Source organism: Drosophila tropicalis, unplaced genomic scaffold (assembly GCF_018151085.1).
Source record: "Drosophila tropicalis isolate 14030-0801.00 unplaced genomic scaffold, ASM1815108v1 contig_845, whole genome shotgun sequence".
Classification (NCBI taxonomy): domain Eukaryota; kingdom Metazoa; phylum Arthropoda; class Insecta; order Diptera; family Drosophilidae; genus Drosophila; species Drosophila tropicalis.
In genome coordinates, this window is record NW_027173338.1 from 5,657,041 (window position 1) to 5,680,939 (window position 23,899).

The 23,899-nt window shown below is 34.3% G+C and overlaps 4 protein-coding genes across 5 annotated transcripts; 1 reads left to right on the top strand and 3 right to left on the bottom strand.

Annotated features, from left to right (window-relative positions):
* Positions 1-948: 948 nt before the first annotated feature.
* LOC137581008 (uncharacterized) lies at positions 949-2,045 on the top strand. The gene has a single exon (XM_068295161.1). The coding sequence runs from the start codon at positions 950-952 to the stop codon at positions 1,688-1,690; it is 741 nt and encodes a 246-aa protein (XP_068151262.1). The 5' UTR covers position 949; the 3' UTR covers positions 1,691-2,045.
* Positions 1,665-7,815, bottom strand: twit (target of wit). The gene is made up of 3 exons (XM_068295162.1): positions 7,567-7,815; positions 2,343-2,549; positions 1,665-2,282 (listed from the first exon to the last, which is right to left on the bottom strand). Exons 1-3 carry the CDS (start codon positions 7,631-7,633, stop codon positions 2,080-2,082), a joined length of 477 nt encoding a protein of 158 aa, XP_068151263.1. The 5' UTR covers positions 7,634-7,815; the 3' UTR covers positions 1,665-2,079.
* Positions 7,816-10,415: 2,600 nt separating this feature from the next.
* LOC137581243 (uncharacterized) lies at positions 10,416-11,360 on the bottom strand. The gene has a single exon (XM_068295440.1). It carries the CDS (start codon positions 11,287-11,289, stop codon positions 10,507-10,509), a length of 783 nt encoding a protein of 260 aa, XP_068151541.1. The 5' UTR covers positions 11,290-11,360; the 3' UTR covers positions 10,416-10,506.
* A 387-nt stretch (positions 11,361-11,747) lies between these two features.
* LOC137581014 (UPAR/Ly6 domain-containing protein twit) lies at positions 11,748-23,729 on the bottom strand. Of its 2 annotated transcripts, none has more exons than XM_068295168.1 (3): positions 23,470-23,729; positions 18,288-18,473; positions 11,748-12,370 (listed from the first exon to the last, which is right to left on the bottom strand). In XM_068295168.1, exons 1-3 carry the CDS (start codon positions 23,543-23,545, stop codon positions 12,150-12,152), a joined length of 483 nt encoding a protein of 160 aa, XP_068151269.1. In that variant the 5' UTR covers positions 23,546-23,729; the 3' UTR covers positions 11,748-12,149. The 2 variants fall into 2 exon arrangements, with proteins under 2 accessions (XP_068151269.1, XP_068151270.1); XM_068295169.1 differs by lacking the exon at positions 11,748-12,370 and adding an exon at positions 18,093-18,226.
* Between the last annotated feature and the right edge of the window lie 170 nt (positions 23,730-23,899).

Genomic DNA, 23,899 nt, shown 5'->3' on the forward strand with positions numbered 1-23,899 from the left:
TGCTTTGTTTTATTTGTTATTTGTCTTATGATTAGAACAATAGGGCAATTTGTATGCTGACCTGAAAGTTTTTCGAAAATGATTCATTTCGGTGACAGTTTTTTATTAACATTTGCCTGTCAATTGCATTGTTTACATTCAAGTCTAAAATAAATATGAAAGAAGTTCTAAGTGTCCCCGTAGTCGTTGAGTTGTTAATGTAGCTAATTGGCATTTAGCATGGCTAAGTACATGAAAATGTTTTGAGTGCTTTTTGGTTTTTTGTAGTTCATTGAAATTTTGAAGATTTTTCCATGTTCGCCTAAATGTATGCTAAGCTTTTTGAGCTCATTGAGCACGATCGAAATGTACTTACATGATGGGCGACCTGATTTAGTTAGAAAGGAGAGAAAAATTTGCATATATTTAATTAGAAATAGTCAGACGAAGGGCCATAGCAAACACACACACACACACACAAAATGATGGGGGTTAATGAGGTGTCGCTGCTTGAGATTGAAGGCTGCGATTGCCTCTGCCTAGTCAAGACAATTCAAGTCAGGGCATAACTAATATGACAATGTTTGTGGGGTGATGGTAAATAAAAACTACAGGGGTTTGTTTTGTTTTTTTTTTTTTTTTGGGTAGGGAAAGCTCTTAGGCCCAAAGTGATGAAGAAATCAGGTCACATCAAATTGGATTAACTTTTTGTGGATTATTTCCTATTTTCTAGGGGATGAATTTAAGTTGTTAAGGCTTTCCAGTATCATAGAAATTGATTTGACATTACAAAGTTTGTGAAGGAAACCATGAAAATTGTAATTTATAGCCTATTATATGTTTTTGTGTGGTGACAACTCATGACCGAACTAGCGGAGGAAATATAATGAATGCATCCAGCTGATAACTAAACAATCTCAGCTTTATTGCTCTCAATAACTAATCTAGCTTATCAGTTGCATTCGAGATGATGTTCAAAGCGTTTGTGTTTCTGTTTATATTGCTGCCATCTCTGCTTGATGCTTTGGGAACTCAAGTGGCTGGCTATGACTATAAACGTATGTTGGCCATAATTCGAAATTTCAATGGCACCTTAAACGATCAACTTAACTTGGTTTCCATCACCTGGGGTAAACTTCAAGCGGATTATCCACGAGATATTGGCAAAATGGAAGATTTAAGTGAGACCCTGACTCACATTATGTGCCAAAAGGAAGGCAATTCCTCGCTACAACAAAATTTGAAAGGCTATCTCATAAGAGAGCAAATTGCCGAGTATATGGAAGTTTCGAATACCAGTGATCTATTTCGAGTGGCTTTGGTGGCACCTGAACATGATATGGGCAAATGGCAATTAAAATTGTCGGAGCATTCACAGAGATTACATTGTCTCTTCAATGCAAAGCAATTGCAAAATATAATGCAAAATGTCATCCACAGGGTATATACCAAAGAATTTTCCTTGCCGCTTAGTATCCTTCTACGACAATTGTATTTGGCTAACAATCGTGAATCTTACCAACTTATGGTTCGCTCGGAACTCATACTTTATCAGAGATATAAAACCCATGGCCGACGTGAGGAAAAATTTGGCACTTACATGGCCAAATTGTGGCAGCAAATACAAGCCGATCCTTTCTATGCTGATTTGGATCATGAAACAAAACGTTATTTATTAGATGCTGTTATTGAACTTTTGCATTATCTATGACATCAAGACTTTATTTGTGTTGTGCTCTTTGTTGAGTAATTATGGTTATTTTCTGTTTTCATGTGAATTTGAGAATATACTTTACAATTTTCAAATATTATGTAAATACTTTGAATTGGTTTGTTCTTGTTGCTTTTTGGTTTTTAGCTTATAAAATAAATTGAGAAAACTATATAGGGTTGTGAGAGCTTTGAGCATGGCAAAATGCGACACAAGCATACGAATTAACTTAATTTTAAGAACTAAACTTTAAAACTAAAACTAAATAGGTAATCAATAATCAGCAAAATATCACGTTCTCAACTCAAAAACAATTTGTTTTCCTTGTAATAAAAGTATACTAAGCAGTTCTCTATGTGACTTTTGGTTTTTATAATTCAGTTTTCTGTTTATACGAAAGCCAAAAACGGCATTAAAATGGTAACTATCATGATTCCCATTAAATGTTCCGCCGAATTGCAACGATCAGTTGTGCAATCCTCACAGAATATTCGTCGAACATTCTTGTCGGGGCTGGTGACATTACACAACTCCAGGGGATCCGATTTATTGGTATAATAGCAAAAACGTTTGGTTATATATTTGCCATTGGCTGCAAGACATAAAACAAAATTTAGAAACTTCTTGTTTGAGTTGATCCTTTAATCCTTACCACCCTCCTCGACGGTTTTGCGGCACACAGCCTTCTCGTGATCCGAGTTAATGGTGCTATTGCAGCTACGGAGTAAGTTGATATTACGTTCACGTATAAAGTCCTCCGGTATACTATCCTCCTGGAAGGTCACATCACAAAAGTCCTCGGCTCCTACAGTATCGGAGCTGCAATGCCAGCATTGTAAATGACGCGGTTGCTCAACGCCTGAAAGAAAGATGAAAGCGGATTACAACCTTTACATGGAGAGAGGGCAACAATTTTTGTGCGAAATTTTATTGGCAACAAAAAATACCAAAAATTGTTTGTTTTCTTTTCTCTTTTTCTATTTTTTGGGGCTAAAAATATAGCTGCGACACAGTTTTCATTTCCAGTTTTGTGTATCCATTGGAGGAGGTTGACATCATCAAAAACAACAACAACAACAACAACAATAACAAACCAAAAAGCACTGATAGTCACCCCCGAAATCTACCCAAACGAAACACACAGCAGCCATAGTCAATGTGGCGCCTTGTCCAGACATTTGACATTTCATTACCTTCTACCCAATTTGAAGGCAGTTCCTTCTTCTCATGGTTTTTGGCACATTTCGGTGGACTGGTCTTTAGTGTCTACACACTTAATCACTGTACAAGCACAACTTTTGATAACACAAGTAAAAGGAGGAAGGACATCAATTATGATATCATGTTCACTCAAGAATATCAATAACTTAAATGTTGTTTACTTGTCAATCACTCAAATATGCTGTTTTATCTTTAGTTAAAGTGCTTATGTTACGTTATGCCAAGGAATGAGGTTGACTTCTGAAACTCCTGAAAAGGATGTCAAAATGTTGGCAAAATATTTATCTTTCAAAATAGAATTACTGACCCATGATGAAGCAATTGAGGCTTTCGCAGAAATATTCTTTATTTAGTCCAAAAGATAAAATGTTAGAACCAACCTAACTGCGGCTACAACAAGACATTTTAAATGTAAAATTTATATCAACCACTTCCCATTATCTTTAAAAATTAATCAATACCTTTACGTTATTAATTCTCCTTTAAGTTAATAATCGATCCCTTCTTTAAAGAAATGACAGATCAAAATGAGTGACACGCGGATTCTTAGGACTTCGTTTGGGTACTAGACTAAGAATAAATATGCCAATCTTCTTGTTATTCTCTAAGTTCAAACAGGGTTCAATACAGCTAACCTCGAGCTTCAAAAAGAAGATTATTTCAAAGGTAACACAAAAAGGTTAGCAAGTTGTTTATATAACCATTTCAAGAACCAAAACTCCAGAATTGCAATAGCCATACCATGTCTTCAACGCTAAAACAAGTTTGGAATCGTAGCTAAACGAAGCGAAAAGGGATTCCTTTCCACCTTTTTGTGCATTCCCCCAGGACTCGATGAAAAACTCTTAATTCTATGAACTAAACTCATACCATATGGAAAAGAGGTTTTTCGGAATGGGCACAGACTGTCATAAAAGACAGCAAGCTTGCATTGTCTAGTGTGAAATTCATCTAATATATATTTGATTAGAAAAAAATAATAACTAATTCAGAATATCTTCGACGGGGTTTTTAACTTACATTCTAATGTATACAAAAAATCAAGAGGGTAGTAGGTTATTTCTCAATATTGTCTAGAAAAAGCTTAATCGTCAGTTGAATTTGTGAATTTAATAATATTTAATCTTTAATTGAAAGAAAGGAAGAGATCAAATGTCCAGCTGCCCTCCCTTGCCCATATCACGCTACGTCCTTGGAAGAAGTATAACAATTTTGAATCAATTAATAGTAAAATAAATGCTCTTCATAAGCACTAAAGTCACTTTTAATGCTACATCAACAACTTTTCATCTATCAATTAATATAACCAGAGATCAGATTCAAAGTACCATACTCTATTGGATGAGTATTCCGTAGTCTCTGCGTCTAAACTTTTGTAGTCCACCACCATGTATATGACCATTTCACGGTTGGAGATCCTTTATTGCACACTTTTTATCAAAAATACCAATATACCCTTTCGTGCAAGGGTATAATAAAATTATACGCAACTTTTCCGATTTTCCACTCTGTTTTGGTTGCTGGTCTATTCCCGACTGATTGATCTATTCGTCATGCTGCGGTCATTTCTTTATGTAGCCCAAATGTTTATTTTGTTTTCCGAATAATTTGTTTTCATTTCAACTTGGTCAAAAAAAAAAAAGAAAGAAGAAAAACACAAAGATTGAACATCTAATTCAATTTTCATAAACAATACATAAAGCGAAGTAGGTAATCAACTATTTATACTTGTATATTTCGGGTTTTTGTTCGTTTTGAATTATTCCCATAAATTAATTAATTAAAAGAGATTGAATGATTGGCGAAAAGTTGTTTTTAATTGGGCGAGGCAGAAGCAAAGGCGTGAAGGGCCAGACACATGCCAAGTTGGCGTGATTTGGTCAGGATCAAGATTAGCATTGTCCTTGACGAAGTTTCTTTCTTTTGCATGTTCTCAGGTTTGGTTTATCTTTCTAGCCACAATTTCGCTAGCCGTAAATCACAACATGCCATGAATAACAAGGACCTTGGCTCATGTACTCGTATGTCCGCTTTGTGCCTCATTCAAATATTGACGTTAAACCTGAAATTGTATTCCTTTCTTCTTACTTGAAAATTGTTATTAAATTGCTCGAAAAGGAACAATACAATATTATGCAACTTTAGCCCAAGTCTGTGGCCTTGTCCTGTCCAGGATATGTGTGGGTGTTTACCATTTAGCCGCTGACTGCTCCACTTTCAGCACATTCCAGCTCTTAGCCCTGTCTCAGTCTTGACATTAAATTGCAGGTAATTTTGCAAGACCGAAGTAAAGGTAAAATACCTATTTTTATAGTGTTGAGTAATTGATTGCTCTATGGCTTAGTCAAGGCCACTGCTTATCGTCTCAATTGGTAGTAGTAGGAGAACATGTTTATAGACTGGGGCAAAAGTATTGGAGTATTGGTGGGAGGATTTGGTTAGGTCACGCATAGCTGGTAAAGTGAAAATTTAAACTTTAGCTTGTTTGCAGGAAATAAACTTATACGACTTCAGTTCCTCCAAACTCTGAAAACGGATATGCAACCCTTAAGCTACCTACTTGTATTACAAAATTTCCATACCCTGCTTTGCTGCGATAAATATGAACAACATCAACAACAGCAACAACAACAGATATAATTTGATATCCAACCCCCAACTCTAATAACGGAAGTGTCGCTGTGTTGCAAATAAAGTAAAGAAACCCTGTGAAGCGTGCGCAATCTTTACATCCTGCTTGGAAGTCCTTTTCATTATCAGTTTTGTGGATTACGCAATTCATGCCAGGCAAGGCAAACCCCAAAAAAAAAATTGACTGGAAACCCCCTAAACTAAACCAGAACAAACCAGTCTCTCTCTCTTTCTCTCTCTGTATCTATCTCTCAGTCTCCTTTGACATAGTTTTCTATTTGGCTTTTCAGTTTTCTTTTCCGAATGGTTGGGAGTCCATCTTCACAGCAGCCCTCACGATATGAAAAACTGGAACAGACGCCTGTCTGGCGCCACTTTGACATGCGCAGATTTCGGTAGTTGGTATTGTGAATCCCATTAGCTAATTACAGGCATTCAATCCACAAGTTGCAAAATATTTAATTGCTTAATCATTATTATATACAATGCGAAAATATATTGACTGTATATTTGGGAAATATCTTTCAATTCAAACAAGGGAATGCATTTTACAATTTGCCAAACATTTCAATTTTGTTTTGTCTTATTTTTGCAAATAAATAAACAAAAATATTTCACACAAAATATTTATACAGAAGACATGCAAAAATTCAGTGAATGGAAAAATTACATGAATATTTTCCCGGAGGTTTGCGAAAGAAATTTAAGGAGTGGCTTGAAAAAAGGACCAAAACCAAGCAATGAATTTCAAAAGGAATTGAAAAAACCGCAAGTGCCACTGAAAATGAGCTAAAAAGTTTTTTATAGTGAGCTGTTTTTTTTTTTATGATTATTTCTCTGTTTGTTTATGGCCACCTGGACACGTGTTTTCATTTCATTTGATTATCTCTTTTACCACTGTCCATCCATTAATATGTCATTATGATCACTAAAACATGGCATATATTAATTTGTTTATGACAAAAAACAAAAGCCAAAACTTAATAAATTTGATGGCTGGGCCATAAATTTTGAAATGAAATGCTAAAAGGTGTGAAATATACCTTAGATTGATTCTGTTTTTTCTATACCCTTACATAGGAAAGATTATCTGTTTCTATGAAAAGTAAGTCTTTCAATGTACATAAACATTTGAACATTTGATTATAAAAAGGTAGGTCAAGTTTTGTTCTATATAAATAATAAATCTTGGAAATTCACTGCAAAGCCTTGACATTCTAGAAAAAGGTCAATGGCGATAACAGGGACTAATCAGTTGATTCAATATATAGCCCGCCAATCTGATTCGCACATTATATACATTGTTCTTTCCTGTTTCGACTTTATAGAACATTTCTGAGAATATTATAAGACTAAAGTTTGTTAAGGCAAAAACCACTGTAACTTATAATTGTCAAAAAATTCTTATTGAAAAAACTTTTTGGTTTCTTGTACCGAAAGTTCTCAGCAATTAGGTCGTTTATGGGTCGATAAACCTCTTAAAGGATAACTCTGCTAATTTTGGTAAAAGTTATGACGTCATGTTAGTATTTGATAACATTTTGCAAAGGGTATATAAACTTCAGCATAGACAGAAAGAACTAAGTTTCTGTTTTCATATTTTTTGTTTGCATTTGGAAAACTTTTTTAGTTGTAAAACAAATTTATGGCATGTTCATCCAAAAGTTCTATGTATGTGTGTACACATAAACAAATTGAATTGTTTAAATGGCCACAATTCATTCATATTTTTTAGATGGTCTAAGCCGATGGAGGGAGTAGGCGAATAGTAGGGAGGGGACGGCACAACCCACCTGCCCCGTGCGTTTGGTTAACCTGAGTGCGGTGACCTTGTGGGGGCAGATGGAATTACTCATAGACAAGCGAAATTAAATGAGAAACTTTTACAGCTCTTTCCTTGCTTTCTGGCTCAACTATTTATGAATGCATTAAAACCAGAGAACCAGAAAAACCACACACGTTTAGCGTAACATGGTTATTGATCGCCACTTTTTATTAGAAAACATTTCACAGATTCAACTCACCTTGAATGTGAAAGGCATTGGCCAGAAGAAAAACACCAGCAATGATCAATTTCACCAGCACTGACATGTTGCTTATTGAGTTAGTTGCCTGGAATGCGTCTGAGTGGCGCCGGGTTTTGTCCTGTAAACAGTTTTTGGGTTTTAGATTTCCCAAAATGTTCTTTTCCCGCTGAATCCTTTTTCCTATTGCTGCTCTTTTCCTTTCTTTTTTTTTTTTTTTTTTGTTTTTTTTTTTTTTTTTTGAATATGCGCGCGATGCAAACGGTTGCTCGTCCAAGAAACGACTGTGCCGCACAGTTCACAGGCTTCTAGTGCGAAATGTTGATGGCAAAACGAATACCGCACAAACCGAATATGAGGGGTAGTGCGTCAACATCGTCGTCTTCGTTGTTGCCAGCATGGAGGATGATGTCGATGACGATGATGATGATGATGTTGACGATAATGACGATGTTTTTTTGGGGGATGCCCATGCCCATTCAGAAGTTCATTCAGCTTGTGTGTGTGTTGACAGACAGTCGGCTAGACAGACGTTATAACAAAAGATGAGCTTTTAATTGATGACGTTGATTTCTGCATTCAAATTGCAATAAATGTTAATTGTTTAATTCAAAAGCAAATGATAATTAAACCATTCAACAAAGTTTCAATGAAGAAGATTAATTTCGAGATTTATTAGAGATCAAAGAGAAAACTTTGATGACTTTGCAAAATTATAATTTAATTAAGTTCCAAATGATTTTAAAATTTCTAAAATAAGACCTAAACTTCAATTGTTTAGTCATTTTTCCAAGTTACTAAAAAGTTTTATGATTTAATTTCAAATTGTAACAGCTTAAGAAGCTTTTATCCACAAATTTTATGGTCACCCCATTTTAAAAGAGGTTCGGCACTTGGCTAAGGTTTGTAGCTTAACTAACTAATGTAAATTTCACACAAAAGTTACAACTTGTCAGATTCACATTTATTTAGTTTTTTTCTTATAACTTTGATGTCTTTATAAATCATCATTGATTTTCAATTCGAGCTGAGCATTCAAATGATTCATTCCACCACAATCTGCAGTAGCAATTGGGTTAGCCTAACATGATTCATGACACCAAAAATATGTCTAAAACCCAAATTTGGCCAACAATCAAATGAGCTTAGTTAGTTAGTTAGTTGGTCGGTTGGTTGGCTGGTTGGCTGGTGCTTGCTGACACATGATTTTGTATGCAAATCTTGACACTAATCTGTTGCATTATAACAGCCATTGAACGCTCCTCCTTCTCTCAGGCCAAAACGACAACATTTGACAAAGCGTGAATAGAGCAAAAACAAAAACCTCAAACACGCATATCGATGGCTTATAGTTGGGGGCCCCCCGAGTCTGATTGGCGGGAGCTCGCCAACTGGCCAACAGTTAGCCATAACGGCCAGTATAACAAATGCTCGTATCGGATTAGGAGGTTAAGCCTAAGCAATAAAAAGTCAAATCACATCATAAACTTGGACACGGGCAAGCGGCAAGTTTGTTTTTTTTTTTTTTTAATTTTTTCTATCGTGGTTGGAAGCCCACCGACAACGTATGGGGGCAATAAATGTATGCCTCAAGTCATCGTCAAGAGTTGCAATTGCAACGGCATCGGGGCGTATGCGTAACACTCACCGAATGAATTTCAATATTTTGTCTATGCCTTTAGCTCCCTGCCTCTGCCTCTGCCTCTGCCCCTACTTCTCTCACTCTCTCTCATGATAAATGGCCAGTTTTATTGCAAAAAATGTACGACATTTTTTTTTTTTTGTTGGACCATTGCATGTTAGTTTGTTTGCCTCTAGAAAATATATAAAACAAGTTTAAGTTGCTTAAAAAAAATATATATATATTCGTGAGATTTTCAGTTGCCACCCATTTTAATTTTGCAGTTTTGCGGATTGTGGATTTTTCTTTTTCTTTTTGTGGCATGTGAGAATTTTTATTTATACTCGTTATAATATTTATGCGATTTTAATTAAACATCATAAAAAATTATCACGCACCCAAGAAAAAAAAAGACGAAAAAATTAAGTTATTAATTATTATTTCCTTGCCCTTTAACTAAATCTTCTTTTTGACTTTTGTCTAATTGCTTAGGGTCACAAAATTTCTGTATTTTTTGCGTGGTCGGGTCAATTAAACAAATTAAAATTAAACCCCAGCCAACTGGCTTCATTTCCGCTTTGATCATAAGAGAGAACCTGAATACGAAAATAAAGACTTATCCAGTGAATCTTTTGCGACTCAAGACTCGACGGCCAATGTCAAGCGCACAGGCAAATGATGTGAGGCAATTACTTTTGATTTGCCTTTCTGTAAATTACATTTCATAAAAGATATAATAGATATATAAATGGTTTAGCTGTGAATAAAACGACAAGCGGTTTATGTACATACATATATGTATAATAATAATTTTCAGTATGAAAATGATGAGTGAATCTTTTTAAATATTATTGTACATCTTGAAAATGATTCAATCTGTTAAATCGGGCATAAACTTGGAGCTGCATATTTTTCTTTCACAGTAGATCTTACCTTAAGTGACCTTTCACATAGTAATTTCTTCTTATTATGAATAATTCTCAGAACTTCTTCAAGTCTTAACTTAACTTGTACTTTGTTTCATTAGTTGATCTTAAAAAAGTTCTCCTTATTCTCCAAATTTCAAGGTGTTTTCTTTGCCTTCTATAAACAAAGGCTGAAAAGACCTAAAGTTATTAAATTTTATGCTTAATTGACTTGCAATCATATATCTTTGATCTTCTTCAGTTTAAAACTTCAGTTTATATTTGTATATTGAAAATATATTCTTTTTCCAACTAATATTCGATTTCTTCTCAATAAATTGATTAAGTTTTGCTTTCTAACTTGACAAATTCAATTTAAACTATATTTCATTTGATTTTCCCTTTAATAACTCTTTAACTTCTTGGCACACACCAGACTTTATATATTTTAAAGTCCACATTTCGACCACGTTCATTTAGGGCTACGAGAAGGCAATGCAATAATTTTTGCAATTGCCTCATTCGAAGCAAATAGGGTGCACCTTGTGTACCAGGATCTTTGCCCTGGCAATTGAACATAAAGTATGCCCCTCTCGATGAACATTCTGGCCTAAAACCAAAGGCCAAAGTGCGATCTTTAAGCTGCACAATGCCCGATCGTTGGTGTTGATTGAAGAAAGCTGAGAGGGCGGAACCAAGACTCTTGCGTTTGCTATACAATTTGCCACACAAGACCTTTTCGGTGTAGACCCAAAATGCCTGCTTGTCCAAGATACAGGCGGTATATAGATTTTCCAGCGATAACTCAGCCTCGTCCTTACCCCGTTGGAGTGCCGAGCAACTGATATCATGATATTGACTGCCATAGAGCATAATGCGATCCAACAGCTGGGAATTCCATTCGTCCAGGGAGATAATGTTACTGACACAGCAGGCAACCACACAGCGGGCTAGCAACTGGCCAGGCGGAACAGTTGCTGAATTTGGCAATGGGCACTCAATATCAGCTTTTGGCTCGGCATCGTAAAGTGGACAATCGGCTTTTGGCTCGGAATCGTAGAGTGGACTACCCCACAGAGACCACAGGCGATCCGTTATTTCCTCGCGATATTCATTGCCATTGGTCGAGGGGAACTTCTGTTGAAGCGAGCCCCATTGTGGATCTGCTTTCTCGTCCTTAGGGGAATTCAAGGCCATGTTAATGGGGTGTTTTGGGGTTTTTGCTATTTACATATTAAATTTAGAGCATTTAATGCTATGATTACTATGATGTGGTCTCTTTTTAAACTACTCTCTAAAAGAGTGCCCATTTGGAAATGGTTTTAGCACTTACTTGTTTATATGAATCACTTTTGATTCAATTTAACTTCGAATGCCAGTTTGTCTTAGGGCTCTTTCAGTCGATTCATTATAGGAATGAATATACTTACTTATTTCTTTCGATTCTTTATTAATTTAATTTTAATCCAGCTTTTAGGACAAATGTTTTGGTTCTATGTCTCATTCTCATTCTAAAAGACATAATGACTTTAAGAAAGGCGAGTAAAATAATTCCAAAATCAAATGGTAGAAGAATTATCATTGTGTGTTAACACTAAAATACTTAAATACTTAAATTAATAGGCCTCACTACTATTAAATAAAAAGTACTTAAATTTCGTACCATCTAAATAACTTTATTCACATCATAAAACTGTGTTTCAATTACAGATAAATACATATTACATTTTACAAAAAATTTAACATTATAATAAATGTTTTTGTGTGTGTGTGTGTGTGTAGTGTATGTTTTGTGAGAAATTGTGTGTTTCAATTCACTGATTGTTTATTATGTGTATGTTTTTTTGGTGTGATGATGCATTTTTGCATTTGCTTATAGAATTTTTCGGTGACTTTGTGCACTATGTGAGGCAAATAAGTTTCATTTCAATTATAGAAATAGGTTTAAATTGCAAAAAATGTTTACTGTTGCTTTTGTTGTTGTTTCTGTTGTTGCTTTGTTCCCATTTTAGTTGGAATTCGGTGTAATTAAGTCTCTTTCATTGAAGCATCTTGACTCATTTGCATACAAGCAGCTGCCTCAGTGCAGCCAACAGGGGCAACACTAGAAGACCCATTAAAGGGGCAAATCCCTTAGCACCATTGCAACCGTCTGTGGTGCAAGTACGACAATAGACTGTCTTGATGTACGAAGATGTTGTGTCCATGGCACATTTGTCCGCCGGATCGTCAACATCCTCATAGAAACAGGAGCGGGAAATAACTCGTTTGCCATAGACTGCAAAAACAGAAAATGTTTGTTGATTAAAAACAATTTGAATTAATGCCAGTTTTCAGTTGAAAATGCTTAAATATGTGTGCACATTAAAAGTAATTTATCTAACTGTGACTTGTTTTCCTCTTTTTCTTTTGCATTCTGCGTGGGTTTTTCGGCTCGCTTGTCCACATTCAGCTGAAAATCTGAAAAATTACATTTCAAATGCCCAAAATAGCTTAAAACTTGCTGAAATTTTGCACAGTGATGTAAGAAAAATATTTACTTGTGCACACATTGTATGATTAATGCCATATTCAAAATCAAATAAACACTTGGTAAGATATCCAAAACCATTAAAGAATTATAATTTGTCGTAATCTGTATATAAGTGCTAGGAAATATCAAAATATTACATCATGTGGAGACTTTGAAATTGTTTATAATATATTCCTTTTTGCATTTGGCAGTTTGCAGTCTTTCATCATATTTTAGTCGTTCGAATTTAAACATTGAGTTCATCTGAATCGACAAAACCAAATTGGGTCATGAAGAAAGAAATGTCAAGTTTGCCTAAACACAAATCGAAACGCATCCAAACGCTTTAAGATCAAGTAATCAAAGCTAAGCATGAAATATAAACCATTTTACACCCGGATACGATTTTACCCCCAATCATTAAAATTAGTATTTCTTAAGAAAAATTGTCGCCTAATAGATCATAAGATTTCAGTTACTTATATGTATATATATCTTTGCGGTAAATAAAATCAGTTCATATTTTTAACATTCACAAGTCATCACAAATATCTTTAGTATTTAGTGATGGTCATAAGATAAGCACGTTTTTCGTATTAAACTTTTCTTTTAATTTTCGTTTCTAGTTCAAGAAAATAAGAACTAAATGTAGTATAATACGTATAAAAACCAAAAATTTGTATTGGCCACAAAGCGACTGCTTCATAAAGATTTTTGTATAATTACACCCGTGGAAAAACGAGAAAAGCTAACATGACGATACTTAGGGGACATAATTTAAAAACAATAACCAATTAATTTCCTTAAAAACTTCTTTATTAAGTTCATTGGGAGCCGAACACTTTATACTGAAAGTTCAAGAACTAAAAACTTTTTCACTCAGTAAAAATTACGACTTTTCTATTCCATTTTTCTTTGGCCATGTACAAAATAATTCATATTATTATCCAATAACTTGGCTAAAAATACATTTAATAAGACGAAACTCTGAAATATCTATATGTATGTAGCTATCCTTAAGCTATCCTTACATATATGTACATCTATGTATGCATATATATATAAATTTATGGAATTTAAACTAAAAATAATTAAAATTTTGCCAAATTATATGAAAGGGGAATGAATTAACATTAAAAGTTTTGTAGTTTTAGTTAAACAATTTTCGATTTCGAGAACATTTTTTGCTTTGCCTGTATCAAAACATGTCTTAACTTCGTTAGTTATTGCGACTTAGATGCACCCTCTGCAGATGTGAAAGCTTTGAAATTCACTGATTTATCAGTTAGTTAAACAGACTCCAACCAGTAAATGGGTTCAAGGTTTTAGACGATTGCAACCTGACTCCAATTCGATGGACGCAAAAAAAAAAACTAGCCAAACTAAAATTGAGAAAATGAGGCCTGCATCTATGTCTACTACATTGACTATATAACAACAACAACGTCAACGCACACATGATTTGCCAAAATGAACGTTAAGACTGAGCCAAACGAGAGACAGTCGAGAGACAATTTGCAATCAGAAAACCAGAAAAATGCTACACAACATCAGACTGAAGAGATACCCAGTAGTAAATATGATTGGACGAATCACATTTTATTTCCATCAAAAATACATGAAGATTCAGAGGGAACAAGCATATATATCTTATTATCTTCTTAGTAGTTGTTTACCATATACAGCCATATATACCCTGTTAACTCATTGAATGCAGGGTATTAAGATACACACGAAGACAACAAATTGCGTTTCTCATTGCGTGTAGAATGAAACGAATAAAACAAATAAACCAAATAAAATTAAAATAAAATAAAATAAAATTTTAAAAGCCTCTCAATAAGGTAGGCACCTCTTGCCATTTTTGTGATTGGCTAACAAAAAACAAAAAAAATCACAAAAAATCGCAAACTCTGTTGGTGGGAAAGAGAAGTCCGTTTGACCAGTTAAAGTTAATAAAATTGTTGACAATTGTCGCCTTATCACGATCGGCGAAACGAAACAGAGACAGAGACAGCAACCGAGAGACATTTCAAATTGCAAATCATAAATTTCAATTTTTAATTAATTTAATTATTTATGGCTTAAACAAAAAAAAAAAAATAACTTCAACTTCCCTCTAGCTTTACCCCCTTTTAAGTTTTGCCTGGCCAAAAATAGAAAAAACCAGACTAGACTTGGGATTTCTTAGTTTTTTTTTTGTTTTTGTTTTTGTTTTTAGTGTTGTTTTGTTTTGGTCAGCAACAAGTTGCAACATATTTACCCAGTGACGCACATTGACAACTGGAAAAAAAACTCACGCACACACACACACACACGCACACACAATTGCAAATGGCCATACATTACGATTTGATTCGATTCTATATACATATAGCTAATTGCTTGACTTGGCTTTGCAAAAATTATGGAATACATTCTTAATTTGACATTTGGCCAAAATGCACAAACTTAGCCGAGATTCGAGTCGTTTTGGCTAAACTTCATAAGCAATTAATTTAACGGCATATAAATTGAGCGGCAACAGCAGCAACAACACCAACAACATGAGTTGCATCGCCTAGTTGCATTTTTCTCAGACATTTTGCTGACTTGCGGCGCTTCACGCTGTGCAACAACTTAATTAATTTATATTTTAGTTAGTGTTTTTTTTTATCTCTCTCTCTATCTATCTCTCTCTCTCGTACAAGCGCTGCTCATGTATTAATGTATGTAAGTTTGTAGTTCGGAAACAGAATTCGCATTTTCAGTCTTTTGGATTTGGCTTTTTCAAGATCTGCAATTGCAATTTTAATTGCCTCTCGCTCACAAATCACAAATTTGAGCCACAAAATATTCGTCAAAGAGCAATTTGCTAGACGCCTGATTGCAAATATTTAATGGTGTCCATTAATTGGCCATAAGAAAATTGGCTAAATTGTTCGTTTCCCTCCATCGGTCTGATCTCATGTTAGCCAGATAAGTTTATGGTTGTCATGTCGATCGTAGCAAATGATTTTCAATTGATATGCTTGAATGCTGCTAGAAACAACAACAACAACAACAACCATTCATCGCATTTTCTAAGTAAATGACCAAGTCAAGAAAAGTAATTAGAAAGATTTATATGATTATCCACATATTCAAGGAAGATGAAATTTCTATATCTCAATCTGTGTTGATGAAACTAAATGAGAAAAATATTGCAAACTGATCATACCAAATATAATTGTTAAATTTCCAAGTTCCCTACTTTTCTTAAATTTTATCTGAATTTAAAATCAATTCAAAAAGTATGAACTCAATTCCTTCATACTCAGAAGTCTTTGGATAGAGATAGCTTTAAGCGTTACCATATGATTAATCGAAGGAAAAAGTGTATTTAAGAGAAATATATCAGAGTTTGAGGGCTCTTGGAACTTAATTTGGAACATCGAAAAAGGAAAAACCAAGAACTAAACTGACAAGAACTGATTGGATTCTATTTTGGTTGAATTTATATTGAAGAGACTATTGAAAAATTGATTTAAAATTTATCCAATCAACAGTTATCACTGTATATAAAGCGACATTGTGAGCTTTAAAAAAAATACTTATCCATTTTTTGGAAAACCTATATTTTCTCTTTCTTTCGATCTTTCGATACAAACATCTGAGCAACTTTACAATATTCTCTATATCGGAAAAGAACAACACAAAATATTATTATTTTGTTTTATTCACAAAAGAAAATTTGACCTCGAGCCGGCAAAACATACATTTATTCTCTATCAGGATAACTAATTGTATGTACTTTATAGTCAATTTTATATTTATTTCTAGAGTCCAAAACATATGTATTGTTTTGCCAAATTATTTGATACATTGTAGAGACTGTGTTTATATGTAGGTATCTAAATACGTGATGTGTATAATAAACTAATTTCATGCATATTCCCACAGAGAAGAAACAAATTTTATGACCTATGGTTTACTTGATATACATACATTCATATGTTTAGCAAATTCTTTTCCTTGAAATAAAGTAGCATTACTTATTTCTATAAAGATGCTCACAGAAAAATAAATAAAACTTAACTTTATAGATTTTAAAAGCAATAATGATAGTTAAAGAAAGGAGAATATAAAATCTAATGGCATTATCGCCGGCTTAACCTGTCTAAATCCAAAAATGCTTCAGAAATTCAAAAAAGAATCTTTTTCTTCCCCTATACGTTGTCTTATACGATGAAGGGTATACCAGAATCTGCCTCTAACATTATTTTCTATGTCTGAATATCGTGTAAACAAAATGCTTATAATTTTTCCACATGCATTTTTCAAAATAAAGTCTCAAAATCACAATTGTGAGAAACAGCAGAAAAATTTAATAAATATTATTTTCATCCGACATACAATTTTTCTAAGAATATGAAAAACTTTTTATCAAATTCTACCACCTAGCAGACATATAAAATTCCGATCGCCAACGAATCTTTTTCGAGTCCTATTTCTCCTTGAACTAATCCATTTCTTGTCATATATGATTCCTTTGTCTGGATAGAATTGTAACTTAGACAAAGCTCCTCTTGATATCCCCTCCTTTCAATCAGTTAGCACTTTCCTTCTCAGTCAAAGTAATTTAGAAGCAGATTCATCTTAATAAAGTAATATAATTTCCCAAAACACGATAAAACAAATTTACTTACAACAATTGTCATTAAATTACAACGCAAAAGTAATGTAAATGCATAAAAATTTGATGACACAATTTTGTTAATAAAATGTTCTGTCAATTTCAATAAGCTTTGTTTGCAATTGTTGCTCAACAGGTTGACCCACATTATAAAAAAGCGAAAAAAAAAAAAAACCAAACAACAAAACTCGTCTGCCGGCCTTTTGGGCAACGCGTTAACAATAGGAGACAAATTAATGGCAGTAGCGTGACCAGGTGAATGATAATGATAGACCCACCCCCTAGCCCACCCATTGATACAAAAAAGGAAATAACAAATGCAACAAAAAGCAAGGTTTTTGGCACAAATTGAATTTTCGTTAAAATGTTGCTATTGCTTATGTAAATGCGGCAAACAATTTGTTTTATGGACAAAGATCGACAAATATCACGAATAGTTTACTCTGGCCGATATCACTCATACGCCGCGTGTGCCTAGTCGGCTCAACATTTCTGCTCTCTGCTCTCCGCTCTCGATGACTTTTTTTCACAATAAATTTGCCGTAAATTAGCGGCACATGCAACATTTGCAGGCCAAGTGTCGCGTCGCCACTTGTACACGCCCCCTGACCCACCCCCTCCCTCTTGCCATAGCCATCGTCGTCATCATCAACGCCCAGCAACCACGGAGGCAGCCACTGCAGCTGCAAATTGTCAATTGTCTCGCTTGCACTTGCTCAAAACAAGCTAACAAAAACAACAACAAAAAACAAACAAAAAGACTTGCCCGAGGCAATAAATTTCAATCTTGTTTGACGCTTTGTGGCAGCCAACACACATATCCAGTCCCGGGTGGTGTGAGTTTTGGGTCTGGTTCAGGGGTTTCGGTCTTTCGGCTCAGCTTAGCGCGCTCTCTTTCTCTGATCTGGCCCGCCGCTGTCAACTTGGTCAAAATACATGTACCTGTATCTATATATCTATCTATCTATCTACTTATGCACAATGAAAACGAAATGATAAATGGCCTTTGTTGTTGGCTGGTTGGCTTACCTTCCTGCACCAGTTTCTTGCACACGGGTCGAGCATTCACCGACTTGACGCCCACCGAGTAAGTACAATTGACATAGCTCCAATAGCGTTGTTGCTCCGATATGGTATCCGGCTGGAAGGGATCATTACAGAATTCACCATTCGACACATCTGTGGAACAGCGCCAGCAACGTAAGACTCCATTGGCTAGAAAGAAAAGTAATAATAATAATGTTTAGTTTTTGGTTTTAATAAGAGTCGATTTATAAAATAAAACCTAAACTTTAGACTTTATGCTGGACACGTTCTTTCATCTTTACAGTTTCCTACCCATGGCCTATTTGGATTGCATTTGTCATAATGGAACCGATTCCGATAAATAAACAAAACAGAAGTTGTCTGAAACTGTCAATATTTTAACTAGTAAGAAATCACTCATACATATAAATACATGCTTGTGAAAAGGTATAGAGTAGCTTGTTTAGAAACTTATACTTGGAAAACTTTCTCGAAAACATATTTCACACATTTTTATGTAACAGATGATTTAATAAAACAGACACAAAACGTTGGTCATTTAACCAGCATCTTTAGATTATAGTCCTAGATTTGCGTCTAATTTATATGGATCATAAAATTAAATAAGTAATTTTAGCGATGACTAACCGAGTAACTAACGAACTAACTAACTAAGTAACGTTCGACTAATGAGTTTCCTGCTGCGTTTTTGTGTGGAAGCATTTTGCATTTTGAATTATTTATGCGACAAGCTATGGAAAAACTGTCTTATAAAAGTGTCAAAATTTTCGACGTTAACTAAATTTATGCCTAACAACGATTAGGCCCACTGGCCAGAGGGAGATGCAAATGGCAAAAGCAATAGATAGATAGAGAGAGAGAAGGCTAACTCTAATATTGACAATTGTTTGATGTCACACAATGATAGAGAATAAAACTTGTTTGATATAGCAGCATTATTTTCTTTTCGTTTGCCTCAAGTCAATTTAAACGTCAAGCGTTAACGTTCAGGTTAAATGCACTTAACCAACACTTTTGAGGTGCGTTTAAATGAAAGCCATGAAAGATAAGCGAAATCCCCATGGCCAGCAAAAGAGGGTATCCAATTGAAGGGGTGGGAGGGAGGTGAAGGGGTCTCCTCGTTGAAGTGTGCCAACGCACTCCAAACGCAAACATGTTTTGCGTTTCTTTTGCCTTTGATTTGGAGTTTTTCTACCAATCTTGCCAATCGACCGCATTTGGCCATAAACAACAAACGTAATAAACATTACAATTTGCGTATGTTTTTGCCGTTTCGGCGTTTCGCCGTTTCGGTATTTGAGAAAACCGAAACTGCTTAGAAATTATAATCATTTACAATATATTGAAATTAATTGACAGTTGAATTGTCAGATCGTTGGCAAAATTGTTTATACTATAAACAGTTGGCCCGGCTCCGAGCAGTTTCTCAATGGTTCAGTGGCAGTGGCAGCTTACTAATGGTAATGACTGTAATTGAAATTGTAAATTGAAAACGGAAAATTGATATTGTTGCCGTACCGAAATTAAATCGACTGTGCCAACTTTAAACTTATGCACAGTTTTGTTAACTCTTATGGCAAATAGAATTTCAACAAATTAGAATGTAACCTAACTAAATGTCCAGCAATAACAAATTTTATGATATGGGTTTTGGCTTCTGCATGTATGTATTAGATAAGATAAATCGAATCCTTAATGTTAACGTGTGGTACGACAATCTCTTTAAAATTATGTTGACGAAATTTTCTTTGGATTCAACTCAAGACTGTTTATAAAAATCTTTAGGGTTCGAACTGACTTTCTAACATAAATAGATCTTATTTTAATCATTCTATTATAGACTTAATCTGCTAAGAAATGGAATTGAATTACCCCATTAAAAGGTCAAGAAGTTTATTTTTTATTCACCCAAGTGAAATACTTTTTCGATCCCAAAAAGTGAATACATGAAGTTAATACATCATTATGGTCATTAATTAAAGTTTTTGAACACAAAAATGTTAACTCGGGAAACTCAGAGATTCATCTCAGAAATAAATTCAACTTTTTTAAAAATTTATCATTTTTAAGAAAGTAAGTTTTTTTCTTTTGGCTCAATAAAGCTGAGAAAATACCAAGGGACAGCCGAGAAGCTAATCCACTCGATTCCAAATTATTTGTAAATATAAATTGGTTCAATTTCGAAATCGTTTTAAAATTAAAATTGTAACTGAAACAGCTAAAAGGCAAAATAATTCGGAATAAAAAACTATAAGATATAGACGAAAGATAGGAGTATGAGTTTATTGGGTCTTATGCTTCCAAAATTTGGACACAATTGCATTAAGTTTTAGTTAAAGGGGACAATAGTTCTCGAAAGTATTTGTTAGTGAATTTAAATATATAGATATCAGACTTTCAAGATATGGCAAAGTTCAACCACTCAGCCATGAACATATTGTATGAGATTTGTGCCTATATCAAGTTTATTGCCCTTTCTCATATATGACAAGTCGCACAACAATAGTGCAACATAAGTCGACTTTCCCACACAGACACACACACAATCACAAATACACCCACACATACTCACACACACACACTTGATAAAGTTCGCATGCAATTTTTCCATTAAGTAGCCCAGCAGCAACAACTTGAAGAAAAACTTATAAAAGTCGAACAATTGCCACAACTTTTTGTTTTTACTTTTCAACGGGAGGGGGGCTAGGGCTGAGCCACCAAAACGTAACACAAAAGTGTTGATTATCCCAATAACTCTTTCTCTTTCTTCCACCCTTTGCTCTGCATGTCATATACCTTTGCAACTTATGGCCCTAACTTGGAGCCCTAAAAGGTGACTAGAGAAAGGGAGCCACTATTGAAAGTTCATTGACAGGGCAAAAGTTTTGCTGTTGCATTTCTGAGAACAACATGTTGCAACATTTTCTGTTGTTGTTGTCGTCAAATTGTTTCACATTTACCCCAAATGCTTGTATAATTTGAAAAGGGTTTTTAACATGAATTGGAAAGTGTACCGAATGCCAAAGCTAATGACTATTTCAACTGAGAAAAAGCTTGAAAAACATTTCAAACCCCACCTAAGAGTCTTATAGACTTTTCCCTTAATCCAGAGCCCGCACCCATAAATGTTTGCATTCCAAAAAAAAAATTCCATTACAAGGCAATTTTCTAGTACTGAAATTACTTTTAATGACCTACACGTACAATAAAAACGATGACATTTGTGGGTGTGCATATTAATGATTATATATCTCATCAAATTGCTCGGCATCTTGATTTGTCAATCAGTTAACTGAGATCAGTCAACTAGACTTTTTTGCTGACATTTATGCAAGATGACTATGTCATGCATAATAACTACACAAGTAAAGTAAATACATATTTCATTTAGTTGATGGAATCGTAAAAACCTTAGCATGAGCTATGAAAAGTTTTATCACCACGCCAAAAACAACATGAAGCCGTATAAACTTTTTAGGACAGCATAAAAGCATAAACATTTCCTGGGTAAGGCCAGGATGATAACACAAAAAACGAATGTAGATCCGGCATCCTGGAAACCAAACTTTGGTGTAACAAAAAGGACATAGATTGCTTGTTATTTCAATTACTTAGCCAAGCCCTTAGATAACATATTGTATTACAAGCCATAATTTCTTGGAAAGCTTCAAAAACTACGTAGAACATGTTTTACTTAATCTTATAGTGCCCTATTAGGACTATTTGTTAGAAAAATTTCAGTAGTATGGAATTATATTATTTACAATCCGCAACCATTAGAAACTTATACTTTATTCCATTTTGTTTAATGACTAAGTTGAATTTTCCGATTACAGTTACTAAAAGCTTACTACTTTAATCCCATAAAAAAGCAACTGAAATGTTTAAAAAATTTTTCAAAAGATCGATAAAACAATGAATAATTCCATTTAAAACGAGATTTTTAGAAAAATATCAAAAATATTAACTGAATTCAACGTTTATTTTTAAATTAAAAGAAAGACAACAAAAAAAATTAATATTTAAGTAAGTTTTCCTACATTTGACTAGCGTGGCTAACGATAAAAAACGAAGATGTTGTTAGTTTAGTTTTGATTGAGTTAAAAAAAATATTGTCCATTGATTCGACGACTCAATTTATGGTCTAGTACTTATAGGTACTTAATCTTTTGTTTCTTAATTAAATAAAATAATTCTTAGAATAAATAGAACACTGTAAGTGCAATCGTCTAACAATAAGTTGTTGAGCATGATTCTCACCCCCCGAAAAGTCTCATAGAATTGTTTAGTCTTGTTTAGTATTAAAAAGAACTACAAGTTTCTATTGTCTTTTTTTATTGTTTTACTGACCCATTTTTGAGGTTTGAATTAAATTCAATTAATTGAACTTAAATTTAAGGGCGTCGTTTTATTAATTGAAACTGTCAATAGGCAATTTTTCCTCCTTTTTTTTTTTATATTTTCTTCAAAGTTTATTCGTACTTGTTAAAGATTTTAAATTTTTGTATCTATTTATAGTTGGTTTTTTTTTTTTTGTTTCTTCTGACAATTTAAGGCCAGGAAAATATTATTTTTTTCCAACATTCTGATTGAATAAATAAACTGTGTTCGTATGAAAGAGAACTAAGACAAGTGCAAAAATATTATTCATAAATCATTTGAAATAAGCAAAAATGAAAATAAGAATGTTAAGCATACGCCCCATACGCCTGCTGCTGCTGCTGCAAGCTGTCAAGCAGATGACGAGACACCTCTCCAACCACTCTCCACCTCTTTTGCAATGCAATAATTGCATTTAATGATAATGAGGTGAAGAGTTACTTGAATATGACATCTTAGCTTACCCTGAGCTTATAATTGATAAAGAATTAAGGTCAGAGACACAATTGATTTTCTATAGACTCAATGAGCAGTCAAACAGGTCTACCACAAGAAAACAGTCTTTCCAACTCATATTTTTCTGGTTCATTCCTCATCTTTAATTCTTCCTGTTTCCTCTTTTTAACCCTTTCTGACTTAGTTGGTTCAGTGAACTCAAAAGTCTCATATTGTGGCCTTTTAAATGCTTGCTCACGTCTTCACGTCACCCCCATCAGTCAGCCAAGCTCCACTTAATTAACTGCACTTTCATGGCAAAACTCCCCGCTGCATAATCCAAACTCACCTGCATTAAAGCACATCAGAAGGCTAAATAGAACCAGCAGCAAATTGCCGCCTGTTGAACAGCTTAAGGGTGACATGGTGAACTTTAAGTAGACTTTTAAACTCTATGGTTTTTGTACTTAATATCTTGTTTCAAACAATTTCACTTGCAACACTCAGTTAAGGCACTTTTCTTTAAAACACAATTTTTCTTTATTTGTTTTTCGAAATATTCGTTTTATACTTTGACTTTGACTTGCCGTTCCACGCATGCGACGCGTTGACAAAGTGAACTAAAACTGAAATAGAAGACAAAAAACTGAAATTGAAAATGCCGCGTTGCGACGCCATCGTCGCTGTGGTCGTCGACTTCGTCGGATACGAACCAATATTATAACCAAACTATGTATGTATGTATTCATACATATACAAGTGAGTATAAAACGAATGCG